The sequence below is a fragment of the Melopsittacus undulatus genome, chromosome 4 (genome assembly GCF_012275295.1).
Source record: "Melopsittacus undulatus isolate bMelUnd1 chromosome 4, bMelUnd1.mat.Z, whole genome shotgun sequence".
Classification (NCBI taxonomy): Eukaryota; Metazoa; Chordata; class Aves; order Psittaciformes; family Psittaculidae; genus Melopsittacus; species Melopsittacus undulatus.
In genome coordinates, this window is record NC_047530.1 from 89,547,514 (window position 1) to 89,564,046 (window position 16,533).

At 60.0% G+C, this 16,533-nt stretch overlaps 3 protein-coding genes across 15 annotated transcripts; 2 read left to right on the forward strand and 1 right to left on the reverse strand.

The window, feature by feature from the left end:
• Nucleotides 1-79: 79 nt before the first annotated feature.
• ANKZF1 (ankyrin repeat and zinc finger peptidyl tRNA hydrolase 1) lies at nt 80-7,006 on the forward strand. Of its 10 annotated transcripts, none has more exons than XM_034062264.1 (16): nt 80-142; nt 416-585; nt 848-957; nt 1,345-1,447; nt 1,841-2,025; nt 2,310-2,425; nt 2,706-2,859; nt 3,085-3,307; nt 3,483-3,584; nt 3,781-3,960; nt 4,069-4,179; nt 4,616-4,889; nt 5,349-5,460; nt 5,584-5,751; nt 5,833-5,903; nt 6,407-7,006. In XM_034062264.1, the coding sequence occupies exons 2-16, from the start codon at nt 459-461 to the stop codon at nt 6,525-6,527; spliced, it is 2,157 nt and encodes a 718-aa protein (XP_033918155.1). In that variant the 5' UTR covers nt 80-142; nt 416-458; the 3' UTR covers nt 6,528-7,006. The 10 variants fall into 10 exon arrangements, with proteins under 10 accessions (XP_033918155.1, XP_033918150.1, XP_033918151.1 ...); XM_034062258.1 differs by lacking the exon at nt 80-142 and adding an exon at nt 209-247 and having other exon boundaries at nt 416-575; nt 5,250-5,460; XM_034062263.1 differs by lacking the exon at nt 80-142 and adding an exon at nt 229-247 and having other exon boundaries at nt 416-575.
• A 200-nt stretch (nt 7,007-7,206) lies between these two features.
• On the reverse strand, nt 7,207-12,908 carry GLB1L (galactosidase beta 1 like). 4 transcript variants are annotated; one of them, XM_034062265.1, is made up of 17 exons: nt 12,763-12,908; nt 12,369-12,542; nt 11,780-11,952; nt 11,330-11,480; nt 11,043-11,103; nt 10,717-10,811; nt 10,160-10,340; nt 10,017-10,075; nt 9,735-9,856; nt 9,505-9,545; nt 9,104-9,222; nt 8,894-8,968; nt 8,727-8,816; nt 8,489-8,602; nt 8,073-8,204; nt 7,518-7,733; nt 7,207-7,443 (listed from the first exon to the last, which is right to left on the reverse strand). In XM_034062265.1, exons 1-17 carry the CDS (start codon nt 12,769-12,771, stop codon nt 7,225-7,227), a joined length of 2,031 nt encoding a protein of 676 aa, XP_033918156.1. In that variant the 5' UTR covers nt 12,772-12,908; the 3' UTR covers nt 7,207-7,224. The 4 variants fall into 4 exon arrangements, with proteins under 4 accessions (XP_033918156.1, XP_005154150.2, XP_030908958.1 ...); XM_031053099.2 differs by having other exon boundaries at nt 7,308-7,443; nt 7,518-7,597; nt 7,656-7,733; nt 12,369-12,908; XM_005154093.4 differs by having other exon boundaries at nt 12,369-12,908.
• Nucleotides 12,909-12,996: 88 nt separating this feature from the next.
• STK16 (serine/threonine kinase 16) lies at nt 12,997-15,486 on the forward strand. Its single transcript, XM_005153853.2, has 7 exons — nt 12,997-13,089; nt 13,804-14,023; nt 14,104-14,237; nt 14,311-14,431; nt 14,506-14,601; nt 14,669-14,790; nt 14,879-15,486. The coding sequence occupies exons 1-7, from the start codon at nt 13,004-13,006 to the stop codon at nt 15,015-15,017; spliced, it is 918 nt and encodes a 305-aa protein (XP_005153910.1). The 5' UTR covers nt 12,997-13,003; the 3' UTR covers nt 15,018-15,486.
• The last annotated feature ends 1,047 nt before the right edge of the window (nt 15,487-16,533 follow it).

Here is a 16,533-nt window from a genome sequence, read left to right on the forward strand (position 1 = left end):
GCTGAGGGGTGGGTCAGAGCACAGCCAATGGGAAGGCGGAACGCGGGAGGCGGGGCTGAGCTCAGCGGAGGCCCATAGGCAGGTGGGATGTGACGTTTGACAGCTGAGTGCCGCTTCCGGGTGGTGGCGGCGGCGGCTGCACGTGAGTGACAGGGTGCTTGTCCCCGTTCCCGGCGGCGGGGAGGGGGGTGTTGGTCGGTCCATGGGATCAGCAGCTTCACTGGGGGACAAAGGAGGAATCGCTGTGGTAACGTCCCTGGGCACTAACGGGGTGGGGGGATCCCGGGGGCAGAGGCTGCGGGTGGGTCCCGCCGCAGAGAGGCCTCGGGGCGGGGACCGGGGGGGACCCGGGTCAGACGGGGTGACGGGACCCGTCCGGTCACCCACGGGTGGTTCTCGCCGCCCCCGGGTGCAGGCCCGTGGCTCAGGCGCTGTCCGTTCCGCGGGGAGCAGGAGTGATGACAGCCCCGGAGAGCAGGTCGGTTTTCGAGGCCGCCCAGGACGCCGTCCTGCTGCGCGGGCTCACCCTCCTCACCGGAGCTGCTGCCGAGGCCTGGGGCACCGAGCCGGTACCGGTGAGCTACGGTGCGTGGGGCTCCGCGGGACAGCGGGGGGTGGAGTGTGCAACCGAGCTCCTGTCGGCCATAGAGAAGGAGCTCTGTCCCCAGCACAGCTTGAGTGGCCATCCTGGAGCATGGGAGCTGCCTGGTAGATGGGTACCAAGGTCCACAAGTTCCTTCTACAGCCACAGGGCTCTTTTTGTGGCTGAAAAGAGACCCAGGAGGCCCTGCTCTTTGCAGTTCAGCCTGGGGAGCCACCTGTGCACAGCCTTTCCTCCTTCTTCCAGACGAACCCACAGCCGCTGGCAGTGAGAAGAAAGCCCATGGGGTCCATGCGGTGCCAGAACAGATGTGCTGCTCCACCTGTGAGCAAGTGTTCAGCAGCCGGGAGGAGCAGGTGAGTGGGGCTGAGAAGCCAGCATAAGGTAGGAGCGGGGTGGTGGGGTCCTACTACAGAGGCTGATCCCCAGCATGGTGCAGCCCAATGCTGCCTGCTTCCCAGAGCTCCACTGGCTATGTCCTGTTGGGATCTGGCACTTAAATGCTACATGTTATTGCCTAAAATGTCATTTACTAGAGGTAAATGGTACATGCAGCACAGGTCTATGCCTTTTCAGGTTAACTGTTAAGTGGCTAACTCCTTAATGTACCATAGTCTTCCAGTCTGAATGACTGTAGAGTCCAAGCATCAGTTCAGCCCTCAGGGTCTGTCACCTCAGGCCCTTTGGTGGTGGGGGTTTCCATGGACCAAGACCCTGCTGGCTCATACCTCTTTCTTCCATAGACTGAGCACTACCGTCTTGATTGGCATCGCTTCAACCTAAAGCAGCGGCTCCTGGGGCGCCAGACATTGCCGGTAGAAGCATTTGAGGAGAAGACCCGTGCAGGTGAGGAATGGAGCCACCCCAGCAGAGCCCAGGGGCTGTCAGCGGTCTTGCTGTGGCCGTTCTGTGCAGTGGTGAAACCTTTGGCTACCTCTGCCGGCTCAGAGTCCCTTTGTTCTGCCTCTCTGGAGTTTTCTGGGAATGCAGCACTGCTCCTAAGGCCTGCTGTCTTGTTATGGGGAGAAGAGCGTGTTCTACCTCAGCCTCTGCCTAGACAGGGAGTCTTTGGGCCAGAGCCCCAGACCCCTGTGTCCACAGCCCCCTTGTGATACGTAGGGTATTGGACAGGATGTGTCCGGGGTTGTGGGCTAGCGCTTGGAGTCACCTGCAAAATTTTGGGGAGGCTGTTGTTTAATCTTTGCCTGGCTCTAGTGTTTTGTTTTCTCTCCCTTGCAGGCAGTGTCTCTAGCATCTCAGGGTCTGATTCAGAGAACTCTGATTCAAGCAGTGAGTCAGAATTGCTGCCCTCTGCCAGCAACAGCTCTGGGACCCTCCAGATTCCACGTTCCCACAAGGTGCTGTTCCGCAATGCGAAGGGCCAGCTCATTTCTGCCTACCGCTGCGTGCTGGGCACTGCGAAGGCAAGTCACAGCTCAGCTTGTTGGGAGAGGGATCCCAGAGGAGAGAGATAGGTAGCACTGGGGTTTAGTCACCTGTCGTCAGTCCCTCCCCACGTGCCATGATGGGAAGGATGGTTTGTGGTGTGAGGTCAAAGCCCTAGGCTTGCTGGTGGTCTGGTTTTTAACTCTGGGCTGCTCCAGAAACCTGCTTCTGGTGCTGGCAGAGGGGTTGGTCCCTATCCTGGGGGACAGCAAGAGGTAACAAGGCGAACCCATGGGTGCTAGCAAGGGTGTCTATGTATCAGGGTAGCACTGAGGAACCAGTGGAGCTGGCAGCATCACTGCAGAGCCTCAATGCGAGCACGTGCTGGGTTGTGCTGATGATGGGCGGCGGGCACTTTGCAGGAGCTGTGTTCCGAGGGTGAGTACAGTGGGACAGGTTGCCCCTCTGGACATGGTCAATTTTACTGGGCATTGAATGGCCACCCCACCCCCCCCACTCCTTTGTCACCGTGCTTACCACACCTTGGGCACCCACAGCTGCCAGTCTTTGCTTGAAAACTGGCTAAACCCAGTTGTGCTGCTAAAGAAATATTAATCTTTAGGATCCCAGGGGCAAGCCACAGGCCCTCCACAGTCCCAGGAGCATCAGCTCCTGTATATGAATGGGCCATGTTGCTCATGCCTGCCCCTCTCCACAGCCCCCAGGTACAGGAGCACAAGACATTCCACCGCTACACGGTGCGAGCCCGGCGGGGCACATCCCAGAGCCTGCGGGATGCCCACACCCCAGGATCGACACCCAGGTCAGCTGGAGCCTCCCTGCGGCGTTACAATGAGGCTGCCTTGCTCAAGGTGAGGATGCACCACACCACGGGGCTTTGGGCAGGGAGACATGGCTGTGGCTGGCTTTGAGAGGTGCCACCACAATGCTGCTGGAGAGCTTGGGTTGGGTGTGAGCTCTGGAAGAGAGTTAGGGCTCACCTGAGGCTGCTCTGTTCTGGGTCTGTTCCTGCTCCAGGGCTACCTGCATCCACGCAGTGTGCTCAGTACTCCACAATGCCTCCCCTTCCTCCCCAGGATATTCAGGACCTGCTGTCAGCCTGGGCACAGCACCTCAGTGAAGCTCAGCGCATCTTCCTTCGGGCCCCTCGTCACAACCGTGCGCTGCTCTTTAGCAGCAGGAACCCACCCCTCACCCGGGGTGACCCTCGCATCTGCCACATCCCCCTCAGCACCCGCAGGGCCACCCTGCGAGAGGTGCTGCGAGTCCACAGCATGCTGGCCAGCCTCCAGGTGTATGGTGAGTTGGACCAACCCCAGGGCCTGTGCATCAGAGCAGGTGGGGTGATGTGGTCCCTCATGCACTAGAGGATGCTGCCCTATGGGGTAGAGGTGCTAGGTCTCCAACCCTCAACCTGTCGAGACATGGGCACTCCATGTCCCCAAGCAATGACAGGAGCACCCTTGCTGCCCAGGGAAGGACACGCCACTGGAGGATATCACTGGGTCCCCCCGGAAGGGCTGGCAGAAGAAGCGGCAGAAAGCAGAGGTGGATTCCCCGCAGGAGGACATGAGTGGTGAGTTGAGCCATGGAAGGAAATGTGACTCTGAGCAAGCAGAGGGATCTGGTATTACGATGCAGGGCCAGATTTGCAGCCCTGTGACAGAGCCTGGCACCACAGTGCGGATCTGCAGGGTGGGACCTTGTCCTGGTCAGAAGGGCAGGGTGTGCTTGGCTGAGACCAGTGATTCATGCTTTGTGTGGGGCCTCAGCCCCTGTCTTACCACCCCCCTCAGCCCTAAAGGAAGAGGAAGAAGAGGAGGAAGAAAGCCCTGCAGGGGAACTGGAGACTGTGGAAGTGACATTGGGGACCTTGGACCTCCGAGAGTTTGAGGTGATGCCCAAGCGAAACCGCAAAAAGAGGAAGAAGAGGGACAAGAAGGTGGAGAAAGGTAAGGGGCTGGGGGCAGTGTAGGCAGGTATAGGGGAAGGCACTGCCATGTTTGCGGTGAAGGCTGGCCATGGCCCTCTTCCTCACCATGTGCTCCTTCCTTGTGCAGGGCCCTGTGCTGAAGAGATGGGATACCATGGTACCCAGTGTGGGCAGTCTGGCCTGGAGCTGGTGACAGAGCTGCAAGGGGAGCCTGAGCCCCTTTCCTGGGGCAGTGGAGGTACTTAGGGTCTGGAGCTGGGCTGGGTGAGTGCCTGCCCCATTTCCTGGTGGCTTTGCAGTGAGGTGGAGAGCTCATTGTCACACAGGTGCCCAGAGCAGCTGTGTGTGGGATGGCTGATATGCAGCTAAATGCCTTTGAGTGAACCCTGTGTTCAGAGCAATAGCTTTGAACTCAGGATAGGCAGCACCTGGCTGAGTCAGGAGTGCTGAGGGAATTGGAGTGGGTCTCATGTCGGGAGAGGGCTCGACTGCTGCCAGCAGCGCCCAGCAATGCCATGACACATTGTCACAGACTCTGGTGGTGCTGGATATCCTGCAGTGCTCAAATCCAGCTAGCAGGACAGTTCTTTAACTGTGCCATGTGTGCTTCCTAGTCATACTAGAGCACCATTTTGCTCGGGGAGCCATCAGACTCCCTTATTGTTCCTTTGCAGGCAACCCTCAGACCCAGCTCCGTGATGCCTTGTTCACCGCCTGCAAAACAGGGGACATGGGGATGCTGCGACACCTCCTTGGTGTACCAGAGCATGGGGCCCTATCAGGGGCCAGCAAGGATGGGGATGGCACACAGCTCCTGGATATGGCACGGTCCCTGCTCAACCAGCCCATGGATGAGCACGGCTGCACCCTGCTTCATGTGGCAGCGCGGGCAGGGAAGGCTGAGGCTGTGTGCCTGCTGCTGGAGGCGGGAGCAGACCCTGCCCTCAGGTATGGCTGCAGGGTGTCCAGTGGTTGAGGAGCACAACCCTGCTGTGGGAGCCCAGTGACTTGTTCCTGTCTCAGCTAAGGGAGACTGGTGCCAGCCTTGTCCTGAGACAGCCAGGCTTGGTGTCTGCCAGACGGGATGTCTTGGTTTGTTACAGGAGGCATAAGAGCCGAACCACTGTTCTCTGCCTGCCTGGTCTGGTACAGCAGTGGGCAGGCACTGCCCCAAAGTGCTCCCAGTTTTATTAGTAGGCAGTCCAGAAGGAAGGGATCAGACAACCGTTTGCAGGGCATTTGAGATGCAAAAAGGGAAGGATTTAGGGTATTCTGCTGCAGGGATAAGCAAATTCCCATCCTTGGCAGCAATAGCCTGGCCTGCAGTACCTGTTGCACATCTCTGGAGAGTCGCTGGGCTCAAAGACCCATGGGACAGCAGAGTGAGCTGGTCTTCCTTGTCTTCAGAGATGATCAGGAGAGGACCCCGTACTGTGTCTCTGCTGACAAACTGACTCGCAACACCTTCCGCAAGTTCATGGTGGACCACCCAGAGAAGTATGACTACAACCGTGCCAAGGTGGGTGCCTGCCCTCTGCTCTCCCTTTCTGAGGGCTGGGGGACCCCAGAACAAAGCACCTCTTGCTCACGTGTGCCATTGCTCATGGCTCAGTGGAAGATGCTGACTGCCCTCTGCCCGCAGGTGCCAGGGCCCTTGACACAGGAGATGGAGGCCAAGAGGCTGGAGAAGAAGCGGGCACAGAAGGCGCAGCGGAAGCAGCGGGAGCAGGCACAGCGGGAAGAGCAGCAGCGCCGGGAGCAGGAGCAGGCAGAGAAGCAGCGGTTCGCAGCCCTGTCCGACAGGGAGAAGGTGAGGCCATGCATGAGGAATCCAGCCCACTCACAGTGTGGTGGGCTCTATGGGGGACTAAGCTGGGTCTCTGCTCCCCAGAGGGCACTGGCTGCCGAGCGGAGGCTGGCTGTGCAGCTGCAGGACACTGGCACAACTCTTGCTAACATCAGGTAAGAGCGCCAGCAGTATCACTTCACAGACAAACACCAATGCCAGCACAGCTGCTTCCTACCCTTCGTGCTCCAGTTCTCATTTCCAGTCTAAGGCTATTCTGATCCACTCAATTCCCAGTAATCCCTGTGTAAAAGCTTTCTTCCTCGTGCCCTGCCCCCTTCCCCTCCCCCCCCGCCCCCCAAATATTTTGTGAAGGTCACCATGATCCACTTGCAGCCAGATCTGTGGCAAGCCAATCCCCAAACCACTCCTGTGTCTCTGATCTCACATACCATGTCTCTTCCCTGTGCCACCCCACAGGCTTATGGGCAGCCAGCCGTGCCCTTGCTGATCTGGGCAGGGGCTTTTGGGGCCAGATTTCCTCCATGTTCAGCCTGCCTTGAAGTGCCTGACACCATGCTCCTCGTGTCTCATGTCACAGTTCAGGCAGCAAATCCTCTCCTCTAAATCTTCTGCAAGCAACCCCTTCACTCAGAGCCACCTCTGCTCTTTCCTGCAGCCGCTGCTGGCATTGTGGAGAGTCCCTGCTGGGCCGGATCCCTTTCCATTACCTCGACTTCTCCTTCTGCTCCACAGCCTGCCTGCAAACACACCGCCGGGCCCAGGCTGCCCGCACGTAAGGCTGGGGGCTGCTGCTACCTGCCAAGGGCCGGTGGGGTGGAGGCATGGAGAGCTTGCAGAGCACTGGGAGGACTTGCAGAGCAGTGCTGGTCAGAGGCACTGAGTTGGCCACGTCACACTGGTGCAACTGGCAAGGCTCTGGGCATGAGTGTCACACTGGGGATGTTACAGCTGAGCTATTCCCATGGGCTACTGGGAGGGGCCAGGACTGTTCTGTGGCAGGTGTCCGGCTGCTAGCTGTTCTCATGGCTGCCTCATAGGCTGCTGCATGTGGTGGTGGGACAGAGCCTGACACGTGGACCATGCAGCTGCTCTGGGCTACTTACAGCCGTGCCTACGCATACCTTCTAGGCTGTGCTTTGCCCTCCCCTCTCCTGGATGGCATCAGTGTCTTGGCTGCATCATGTTAGCAACTACCTCCTCTGTCTGCATTAGCAATAAAGAGGTGCCTTGACCCCCGAGGTGTGTGGGGGAGTCAGCATGAACCCTGGAATTGTTTGGGACAAGTGTGGGATTAACATGCAAAAAGAGTTCAGTCCTGGGCCCCTTTTGCCTTGCCCCAGAGGAGGGCAGGAGCTCGGGATGTCCATGCCAGGACATGTGCCCCTTTCCTAGGGATCTGCAGCCCCTCTGCTCCTCCCTGTGCATCTCTACAGCCCCAGCAAGAGGTGACACTGCTGCCTGGCAGCCTAGTGTTTATTCTGTGGCCACAGTGCTGTTGCTGGCGGTCCTGTTGAAAAGGGGTTGGTCTAGAAAGAACAAGAGAGGGGTGGAGGGTGCACCCTCCAGCTCCAGCACTGTGACGTTGTTGGGGCGGCCAATATGCAGTACCGAGCCTGGTACAAAGAGGGTCTGCTGTGGCCCACGGCGGGGCCAGTACCGGCCCAGGTTGAAGCCATTTATCCACAGCTGGCCCTGAAAGGTAAATATGGGAGTGAGCTGTGCTGCTGTTCACCCTCACTTCCTTTCCCAGCTACGCACTGCCTTACCTTGCTCCAACCTGGGAACTTCACAAAGGTGTCCCAGGCGATGCCAGGGGTCTCAAAGGTCCCAGTGTAAAAGGCTGGCCCTGCTCTGCCCCTTCTGCTTGGTTTTGGCAGGGCAGCATGGGGCCAGCCCTGCTGGACAGCAGTGTCTATGTCCAGGGGATAGATCAGCCAGTTGCTGAGAGGGCTGGAGTCCAAAGAGAGGTTCCCCAGCAAGCCCTGAGGTGGAGCAGGAAGGAAAATGGTGCAGCAGGGTGTGCTAGGGCAGGATCACCCTTGGTTTCCCCAGGGCACACAGCAGTGAGGGTGGAATGGGGTCGCTTCCAAGGGCCTATTGCGACCCTGGCTGCTGTGGCAGTGTAAATGGGAGAGTGGGAAGCCCACCTCACAGCATTATCCTGGTAGATTTGCCAAGGGGCGGTGTGAGATTGACCAGGAAGCAGGTTTGGGGTAGCCCTGCCATGGCCAGGGTCTGTTGTGGATGGCAGAAGAGGGGCTGTTTGGCCACACAGGTGGCCAGGCCATCCCATCCAGAGCCCCAGGACCCACAGCCCTCACCTTGAAGTCACTGATGTTGGCCCCAAAGCTGATCCTGCCCATGTTCTCTAGGAGCACATCCAGGGTGTCCCCTGCTCTCCCCATCACACGAAGTGTCGTCTGCCCGTCCCTCTCCAGTGTCCCACAGTACTCCTGCAGCCACAGGGTCAGCACTGCTGCCCCATGCCCACATCCCACCACCCCAAACCCTGCTGACAGCCTGCCACTGTAACATCCTGCTCCCCAGAGCCAGCCCAGGGCTGCCCCCTAACTCCAAAGAGAGCAAATTTGTGTTAGAGGACTACCCCACAAGGGCTCAGCATGCCTCTGCACCCTGGCTGTTCCTGAGCCTCTGGAATGGCACAGCCCTGCTGCCAGCAGAACCCGGAGGCCTCCTGAGCACTGGTCAAGGGAAGGCTGTGCTCCTGTATCCTCACCTTCTGCAGCATCACGTAGCCACGGTCACAGATGCTGTGGGGAGGAGCGCCCAGAGTGGCTGGGTCCGGGACATCCCGGGGCAGCTGTGTGCGGTATACCACAAATCCATGGGCCTGTGGGACACAGCAGAGGGCACAGAAAGGGAAGCAGGGCTGAAGATCTTCACCTCAAAGCCAGGGCAAGGCAAACAAGCCCAGGAGCACCTCCCTCAGTGACCCCACTGCATCCATCCCCTACCTGCTTTATGGCCTCAAAGGTGAGGGGGAACTGGCTCTGGATGGGCCCGGAGGGGCACAGCACACCCAAGGCATCCAGGAGGTCAGCATGCTGCAAAGAGAGGGGTGGTTGCTGGGCAGCTGGGCAGTGCCAGGCAGGGCAGCACAGCCCCCAGGGCAGGTGCTCACCTTCTGCAGGGCCACCCGGCCATAGGCATACTTGGGGGTGGGGGATGGCATCGGGCCGGCTGGCAGGGGCTGAAACTGAAGAGCAAGCTGTCAGCTGCCCCCCAGGGCCAGCAGGAGGCATCCCCTTCCCCACCAGCTCCGTGTCCCACTGTTCCTTGGCACAGGCAGTGGTGCCCAGTACTGTCCCTCTCCTCCTGCCAGGCTCAGCACCTTGCTGATGACCGTGCGGATGGCAAACAGCTTCTCAGTGGGGTCTCCTGCCTCTGAGAGTGGGGCATCATAGTCGTAGCTGGTGGTCACTGGTTTGTACTGGTCCTTGAAGTCAGCACCTGGCCAGGGAAGCAATGGGAGCTGGAGGAAGGGGCTCTGCCAGAGCTCAGGGCGTGGAACCCAGTCAGTTCTGTGTTCCATGGTTGCAATGCAATGGAGGGGCATGACCCAGAACTGGGAGTCTCTGCCTGGGGACAAAAGGAATCACAAGGGAGGGACAAGCTTGGGTTCACGGGCCTTGGGACAGAACAGGAGCCTGAAGCAGGCTCCTCAGAGATAGCCAAGAAAAGCCCTCCAGCATTGCAAGATCCACCCCCTCCCCAGGGCAGGCACCTACTCACCACTCCAGTAGGCAAAATTTGTCCCTCCATGGAACATGTACCTATGGGACACCCCAGAGAACCCCATCAGTACCCCACAGACCCAGAGGGGCTGACCGTGCCCTGCTTCGCCCAGCGCCAGCCCTCGCCTGCTGAGCCCTGTGGGATGAAGGCAAGCAGCAATGCCCACTCCAGTGCTGGAGATGGGAGGGCAAACCCCCCAGTCTGTGCCCCACCAGCTGACTACTTGCATGTTGACACTGGCTCCCATCTGCAGCATGTTCTCCAGCCCCCGGGCCACACGCACTGAGCTGGTGCTGGCGTGAGCCTCCCCCCAGTAGTCCAGCCAGCCTGTGTAGTACTCGGAGTTCACCTGGGGAACAAAGAGATTGTCACCTGCTCAGAGCTCCTGTCACCTCTCTGTCAGCCACATGTCCCCTTGCTCACTCACAGGCTTGCCCCCTCAGCCATATACCTCCCCAAAGCCGTCATGTGTCATTGCACCCCACAGCGGGGGGTAATATCAAGCTCACCAGTGGCCCCTTTGGCTCGACCCAGCGCTGGGCTCCAAATGCCTCTGTCACATTAGAGCCTGGGGAGGTTCAGGGAGGGAGGTTGGAGAGGGACAGAGCAGGGACTCTCACCCCCTCTCCTGCCCCCCCACGCCGAGGGGTACCTGGCCCAAAGTCAATGGTGGCATAGAGCCCCTGCAGTGTGCCACAGTGCAGCTCCTCTGGCTGTGTGCCATCGGTGGTGAAGAGCAGCACCTCGCTGCCCAGCAGTGCCCGGAAGGAGCCCAGCAGGTGCCGCAGGTACCCATAGTCACAGGCGTAGTAGCTCCCGTATTCGTTCTCCACCTGCACACCGGGCAGGGGCTGGCACCCAGCATGCCCATGGTAGGTCCCCCTGCCCACTGGGGGGAGCACCCAGCTCCCCCTTTCTCTCCTGACATCATCAGATGTTGTGACAGCCCCCAAGTGGATGCTGAGAATGACCTTCCAGCCCCACCATGACCCCCAGCTCTGCCACTGTCCCTCGGACCACAGCTGTGGTTCTGGTGGGTACCCCAGAGTCCCAGCCCTTGGATTTAAAGCCACGTCTGGAGGCTGGGAGGGATTTACCTAGGCAAGCTGTGCCAGATGAAGTCATGGTGTAGGGGGCACAGGTGACTTCTGGGGCCACATCCAAAAGCAACCCAGACAGGGCAAGGGGCCAGGCCCTATAGCACCCTACCTGTACGCTGATGATGTTCCCCCCATGCTGGTATAAGCGGGGCTTGATCTTGGGTAGCAGAACATGGAGCCAGGAGTCCACAGCTGCCAGGTAGGCTGGAGGACAGAGAACAGCTCACCTGGCTGCAGTGTCCACCCCAGCCCACACACAGCCAGCCCTGCCAGAAGGAGTAAGGGGCAGGGCCAAACGTGATGGGGGAGGTGGAGGACAAACTTCAGGGCTCCCAAGAAGATAGAAGAGAATAGGGGAGACCATGCAGGCAGGTGCACGGGGACTGGCACCAGGTTCTAAGGACATGGTGGTCACAGCCCCATGCTGAGGCTCACCGGGGTCGGAGGAGCGCAGCACAATGTCTGGTTTCCACAGCAGCCAGGAGGGCAGGCCACCCTGAGGAAACATGCACAGCAGGGAGAGGCAGAGGAGCTGCTCAGCAGCCCACGCTGGCACACAAATGAAACCTGGTCAGCGCACTGCTAATGCTCAGCACCAGAGTGCCATATCTGCCACATGGCAGCAGCCTGGGCATGGCTGGCCTGGCAGCAGAGTTGGAGCACCCATGCCCTTCCCAGACCACCCATCACCCTTCTGTGCCAGGCTGGGGTCTTGGACTCACCATCTCCCACTCTGCACAGATGTAGGGCCCGGGGCGCAGGATCACCAGCAGCCCCAGCTCTGCTGTCAGGTCCAGGAAAGCTTCCACATCCCGGTTCCCCACAAAGTCATAAACCCCTGGCCGTGGCTCATGATAGTTCCAGGGGACATAGCTGGGGTGAGAGGAAAGATTAGCACATGGGGGTTAAGGGCACTGCAGTATTATGGGGAACCATCCTACAGCCTGGTCTCTCTGCTCCCAGGAACTAGTTTCCAGCCTGATCAGGGGATGGCAAATTGGGATGCACTGTGACCAGCCCAGGCTCATGAATGTCTGGCAGGGGTGTCCTGTGAGTTGCATTCAGCCCAAAGCAAGGGGTGACTGCAATTAGACAGCACCCTTGTCTCTGTCCCTGCTCCAAGAACCCCAGAGACCCTGAGGGGCAGGTGTGGGCTGTGCCCCATCACTTACACCTGCACAGCGCTCAGCCCGCTCATGTACATCTTGAGGAGCCGGTCCCTCCAGGCAGGGCGCGGGACACGGGCGTAGTGGATGCTGCCCGAGATGTAGCGGAAAGGAGCACCATCCTTGCGGAAGCAGTCCTCCTCATAATCCAGCTCGAAGGAGCGTGCCAGGGGGGAGGCCTGTGGCAGAGGGGCAGTGCTGGGGGGGCTGCAGACCCTCCAGAAGCCCAGCCATCCCATCCCATGCTGGGACAGGGACTGATGGGGCTGGTTCCTGGGGAGGACTCTCCATTCTCCGTGCAGGGATAAGGCAGATACTATGCTGTCCTGGGAGAGCAGGAGGGACAAGCAGGGCAGTCATTTACACCACCTGGTGGCCTCCCTCGCTAATCAAACGTCCTGCAGCTGGGCTTGCAGCAGTCTGTGGGATGCATGCAGCTGGGGATGGGTGCAGGGAGTGCAAGTGGGACATTGTGCAGCAGAAGGAGCCATAGCAGGAAGAGCGGAGCCACGGCAGATCCCGAAGCCATCCCACCGGATCCTTCGCAGCTCAGCCCCGAGCACTTCTCCCAAACCTTCCACCCGTGTTTGCTAACCTGCGCGTGCAGGATCCCTGCCGCCAGCAGCAGGGAAACAGCTGGAAGCCCCATCCTTGCTGGGCGCTTGGTAGGCCCGGGAGGAGGGACGAAGGTGGACGTGGACACCTCCGTCACATGATCCAGGCGCTTCCTCCACGTCCTACAAGCAGGGAGCGGGAGCAGCAGCACAGCCTGGGGGGAACATCGCATAGCGGGTGAGCAGCTCTGGCCCCCTATGCGTGGTCCAGCTGCACATCAGCCCTCTAGAGCCCACCCAGCATGGGATGTGGGCAGCACACCACAGCCCTAGCCAGCTCCGCACACCCGCGGTGCCCCCCGGGGTGGTGGGTGACACACGTGGGGACCTCGTGTCACCATCAGTCAAAACGCCCCTCGAGGGGGCTCAGCCCACTTGTTCCATCAGACAGGTGGTGGAGCCTCAGTTACAGCTGCGGTATGGACGGTGCTGCTGCTCTCCCGCACCGCTCGCAGCCGGCGCATGCACCACACTGCGTTCCACCCCGCTCACAGTGCGGAGCGAGCCCGCCGGCTCCCGCACTGCACCGGGCACCGGGCAGCGCCCCGCCCGCTGGGTGACGCAACCGGTGACGCGCGGCGGCGGGCGATGACGCGGGCGGCCGGTGGGGCGGGCGATGGGGCAGGCGCTGTGCGTCTGCTCGCGCGGCACCGTCAGCCTGGGGGGAGCGCGGTACCTGGTTCTGCACCGGCTGGCGGAGGGGTGCGAGCGGGGCGGCAACGGCCGGGGCGCGGTCACCGGGAGGTTTGGGCCTGGGGGATGCTCGGGCATAGGGGATGTCGGGCATGAGGGGGCTTGTGCCCGGGGGGGCTGCTCATGCATGGGGGGGCTGCTTGGGTGTGGAGGTGATGCACACGTGTAGGGGATGTTCAGGGATGGGGAATGCATGGGGTGGAGGTGAAGCTGAGGGATGAGGGTGTGCTCTGTTATAAGAAATGTTTGGGCATGGGGGTAATGCTCAGGCGGGGGGGGTATGCTTATGTATGTGTGGGATGCTTGGGCATGGTGCAAAGATACTTGAGCACAGGCAGTGATTGTGCTTGTTAGGGGTGATACTTGAGCATGGTGAGGGAAGATGCTTGAGCATAGCGGGTGTTTGTGTATGGCAGAGTATTCTCATGCTAGGAGGAAGGGCCTGGTCATGCCCAGGAGTAGGTGTTTGGACCCACGGGAGTGGGGGTGATTGAACCAGTGAGGTTGTTCATGCAGAGCAGGGGATGCTTTGGATGTCTGGCATGTGTCCCCAAGGTAGGGGGAATGTGCATGTTTGGGGTATTCTCACGAAGAGGGGTGCAGGCACCCACTGCCCTCTGCTCCCCTGCCCTGGGTGCTCACAGATGAAGCTGGACACAAGGTCCTGATGCGGGTGCCACAGCAGTATGACACTTGACCCACACTGTGCTCATCACCTTGCAGAGGCTTCAGCTATGTGGACCTGGTGGAGGGCCTGCGGGACGGGCGCTTCTACGCCCTGAAGCGCATCCTGTGCCATGACAAGGAGGACCACCAGGCCGCCCTGCGAGAGGTGGAGATGCACGGCCTCTTCGACCACCCCAACATCCTGCGCCTGGTGGCCCATTGCATGGTGGAGAAGGGTGCCAAGCACGAAGCCTGGCTCCTCCTTCCCTACGTGAAGGTGATGGGAGGTCCCCCCGCTGTCCCCCACCCCCTGGCCACCAGAAGCAGCTGTGGTGACTGGCTGCTTGCATTTGCCAGGGGGGAACCCTCTGGAGTGAGGTGGAAGCACTGAGAAAGAAAGGGAACTTCATGCCAGAGCAGCGAATCCTTCACATCCTCCATGGCATCTGCAGTGGGCTGCAAGCCATCCACAGCAAAGGCTATGCACACAGGTGGGATCTGGCAGCCTCGGGTGGGGGGTTGGCAGGAGTTTGAGTGGGCAGTCGGTGACATCCATCCCCACAGGGACCTCAAGCCCACCAATGTGTTGCTGGATGAAGATGACCAGCCTCTGCTGATGGACCTGGGCTCCATGAACCAAGCTCGCATCGAAGTCAACAACTCTCGGGAGGCCATGGCCCTGCAGGTGGGTTGCCTGGGACATTGCCCCACCAGCCCATCCCATTCCTGGGTCCTTCATCCTCACCCTTCTCTGTGCAGGACTGGGCTGCCCAGCGCTGCACCATCTCCTACCGTGCCCCCGAGCTTTTCACGGTGCCAAGCCAGTGCATCATAGATGAGCGCACGGATATCTGGGTAAGGATCTGGACCCCTGGTCCCTGTCCCACTGCTGTGGGACTGCCCTGACCCCACTATGCTCCAGTCTCTAGGCTGTGTGCTGTACTGCATGATGTTTGGGGAAGGCCCCTATGACGCCATCTTCCAGAAGGGTGACAGCGTGGCTCTGGCAGTGCAGAACCCCATCACTGTGCCCTCCACATCCAGGTGAGGGGCTGAGGAGGGTGACCCTGCTCCTGGGCAGTCTCCTGTGTTGCGCACCACATGGACACCCACCTCACCATTTGTCTTCCAGGTACTCGGCTGCCTTGCAGCACCTGCTCTCCTCCATGATGACAGTGAACCCCCAGGAGCGACCCAGCATAAATGACATCCTCCACCAGCTGGAGGGGCTGCAGCCAGTGCCGGTGGGACAGGACACCACACAGATCTGAGTCTGTTCCACCCCACAGCAGCAATGCATCCTGAGCCTGACCCAGAGAAAAGCAGCTGCCCTCATCTCTGCTGCCTCATGGAGCCATTGCAGAGGATTGCTGCAGTCAGGGAAGAGCTGCTGCTCTTTGTTGGGGTGTGTTGGATTTGGAGTGTTCTGTGCCCTGGATGCTGCTGCATGGGACCTGGTCTGTGTTCCAGAACAGTGGACATGTGACCTGCTGCTAAACACAGGGCCCTGGCTGCCCCTGGGGGTTACAGAGGAGCGTGCTGTGGGACCTCCCCGGGGTGATGGCAGCAGTGGCCCTGCAGTGCTGCTGTGCCCCAGGAGGGCTGCTCCCAGCTGGGGCAGAGCTGCAGTTGGGGTCTCGGTCCTGTGCTGGAGCAAGGTGGGGGGTTCCAGCACCTGCTCTGCCACTGCTCCCAGCACCAACATTGCCTTGTGTTTGGAGTAAAAGATGTTCTTGCAGAGGTGGATGTGTCCCTGTCTACGGGGAGGGGATCCCGCCAGCAGCATTAGGAGAGCAGGGCACGCTGTCTGGGTTAAGCAGCCAAGCGTTGCTGGAGGGGAAGGACCGTGGAGGACAGCTAAGGACAGCCCCACTGGGCTGCCACAGCCAGAGCATTAGCAGTAAGCAGGGAAAGTTAATCCGTGTCCCCAGCACGCTCCTGATGGGAGTTAACACAACTCTGCAGCTGCAGCCGTGCACTGCTGTTGAGATCCTCTGGGGCTGGGCACTACAAGCAGGGGCACAGCGCAGGCAGGCAGTGGCAGGAGTACAGGCAGAACATCTCTGCTGCCCAAGGAGAGGGAGGTGGGTGCCCGGGGGGAAGCTGCCAGAGCCCTGCCCCAGTGAATGGGAGTGAGCAGAGCCTGCAGACACCTCACAGCCCAGCAGCACCCTTGTCTGGAAATGCTCACTGGGATGTGCGGCAGATGAGCTGCCCATGGACAGGGAGTAAAAAAAGAGATGCAGACAAGCAGTTTCACAGGGAGTGTTCCCCACCTTTAATCCTCTCAACATAACAGAGCAGTAAAGCAGCCACAGGGTTTTTGCCATGCTGGATGCTATTGTGGGGTGCACCCTCTGCACCGCAGAGCCGAGCACATCAATTGTCCTGCACTTTGGCCACAGAGACAGGGGTGCCAGGCTGCTCCCACTGCTTCAACCACTATCCTTCCAGATAGGCCCTCATACCCTCAGGCTGCAAACAGGGAGAAGTATCAGCAGCCACCTGTATTTTCCTGCTCAGGCTAAACAAGCTCCCCTGAGCTCCAGGGTACAGCATGGGGCCATATACCACAGGGCATACACCACATACGGAAGCAATACCCACCACCAGCTAGACCAGTAAGTGGGGTGGGATGGGTGCCATGGCCCCCAGAGTGGACCCAGGGGCTCTCACCTGCACAGGGAGCAAAGCTGTAGCTGAGCAGAGTGCTGGGAGGAAGCATAGCAGCACCAGCAGCAGAGCTGAAGCACTCACCACACACCTGACCTGGCAAGAAAACGAGAC

Bases quoted from the DNA above. Each gene is read 5' to 3' on its own strand.
- ANKZF1 (XM_034062256.1), top strand. From the start codon at position 203: ATGGGATCAGCAGCTTCACTGGGGGACAAAGGAGGAATCGCTGTG. The intron at 1,448-1,840 runs GTGAGGAATGGA...TCTCCCTTGCAG, and splicing joins TGAGGAGAAGACCCGTGCAG to GCAGTGTCTCTAGCATCTCA. The intron at 3,308-3,482 runs GTGAGTTGGACC...CTTGCTGCCCAG, and splicing joins GGCCAGCCTCCAGGTGTATG to GGAAGGACACGCCACTGGAG.
- GLB1L (XM_005154093.4), bottom strand. From the start codon at position 12,560: ATGCGATGTTCCCCCCAGGCTGTGCTGCTGCTCCCGCTCCCTGCTTGT. The intron at 10,341-10,716 runs GTAGGGTGCTAT...CCCGGTGTGCAG, and splicing joins GGAACATCATCAGCGTACAG to GTGGAGAACGAATACGGGAG. The intron at 7,734-8,072 runs GTGAGGGCTGTG...GCTCCACCTCAG, and splicing joins CCAACATCAGTGACTTCAAG to GGCTTGCTGGGGAACCTCTC.
- STK16 (XM_005153853.2), top strand. From the start codon at position 13,004: ATGGGGCAGGCGCTGTGCGTCTGCTCGCGCGGCACCGTCAGCCTGGGG. The intron at 14,024-14,103 runs GTGATGGGAGGT...TGCATTTGCCAG, and splicing joins TCCTCCTTCCCTACGTGAAG to GGGGGAACCCTCTGGAGTGA. The intron at 14,238-14,310 runs GTGGGATCTGGC...CCATCCCCACAG, and splicing joins AGCAAAGGCTATGCACACAG to GGACCTCAAGCCCACCAATG.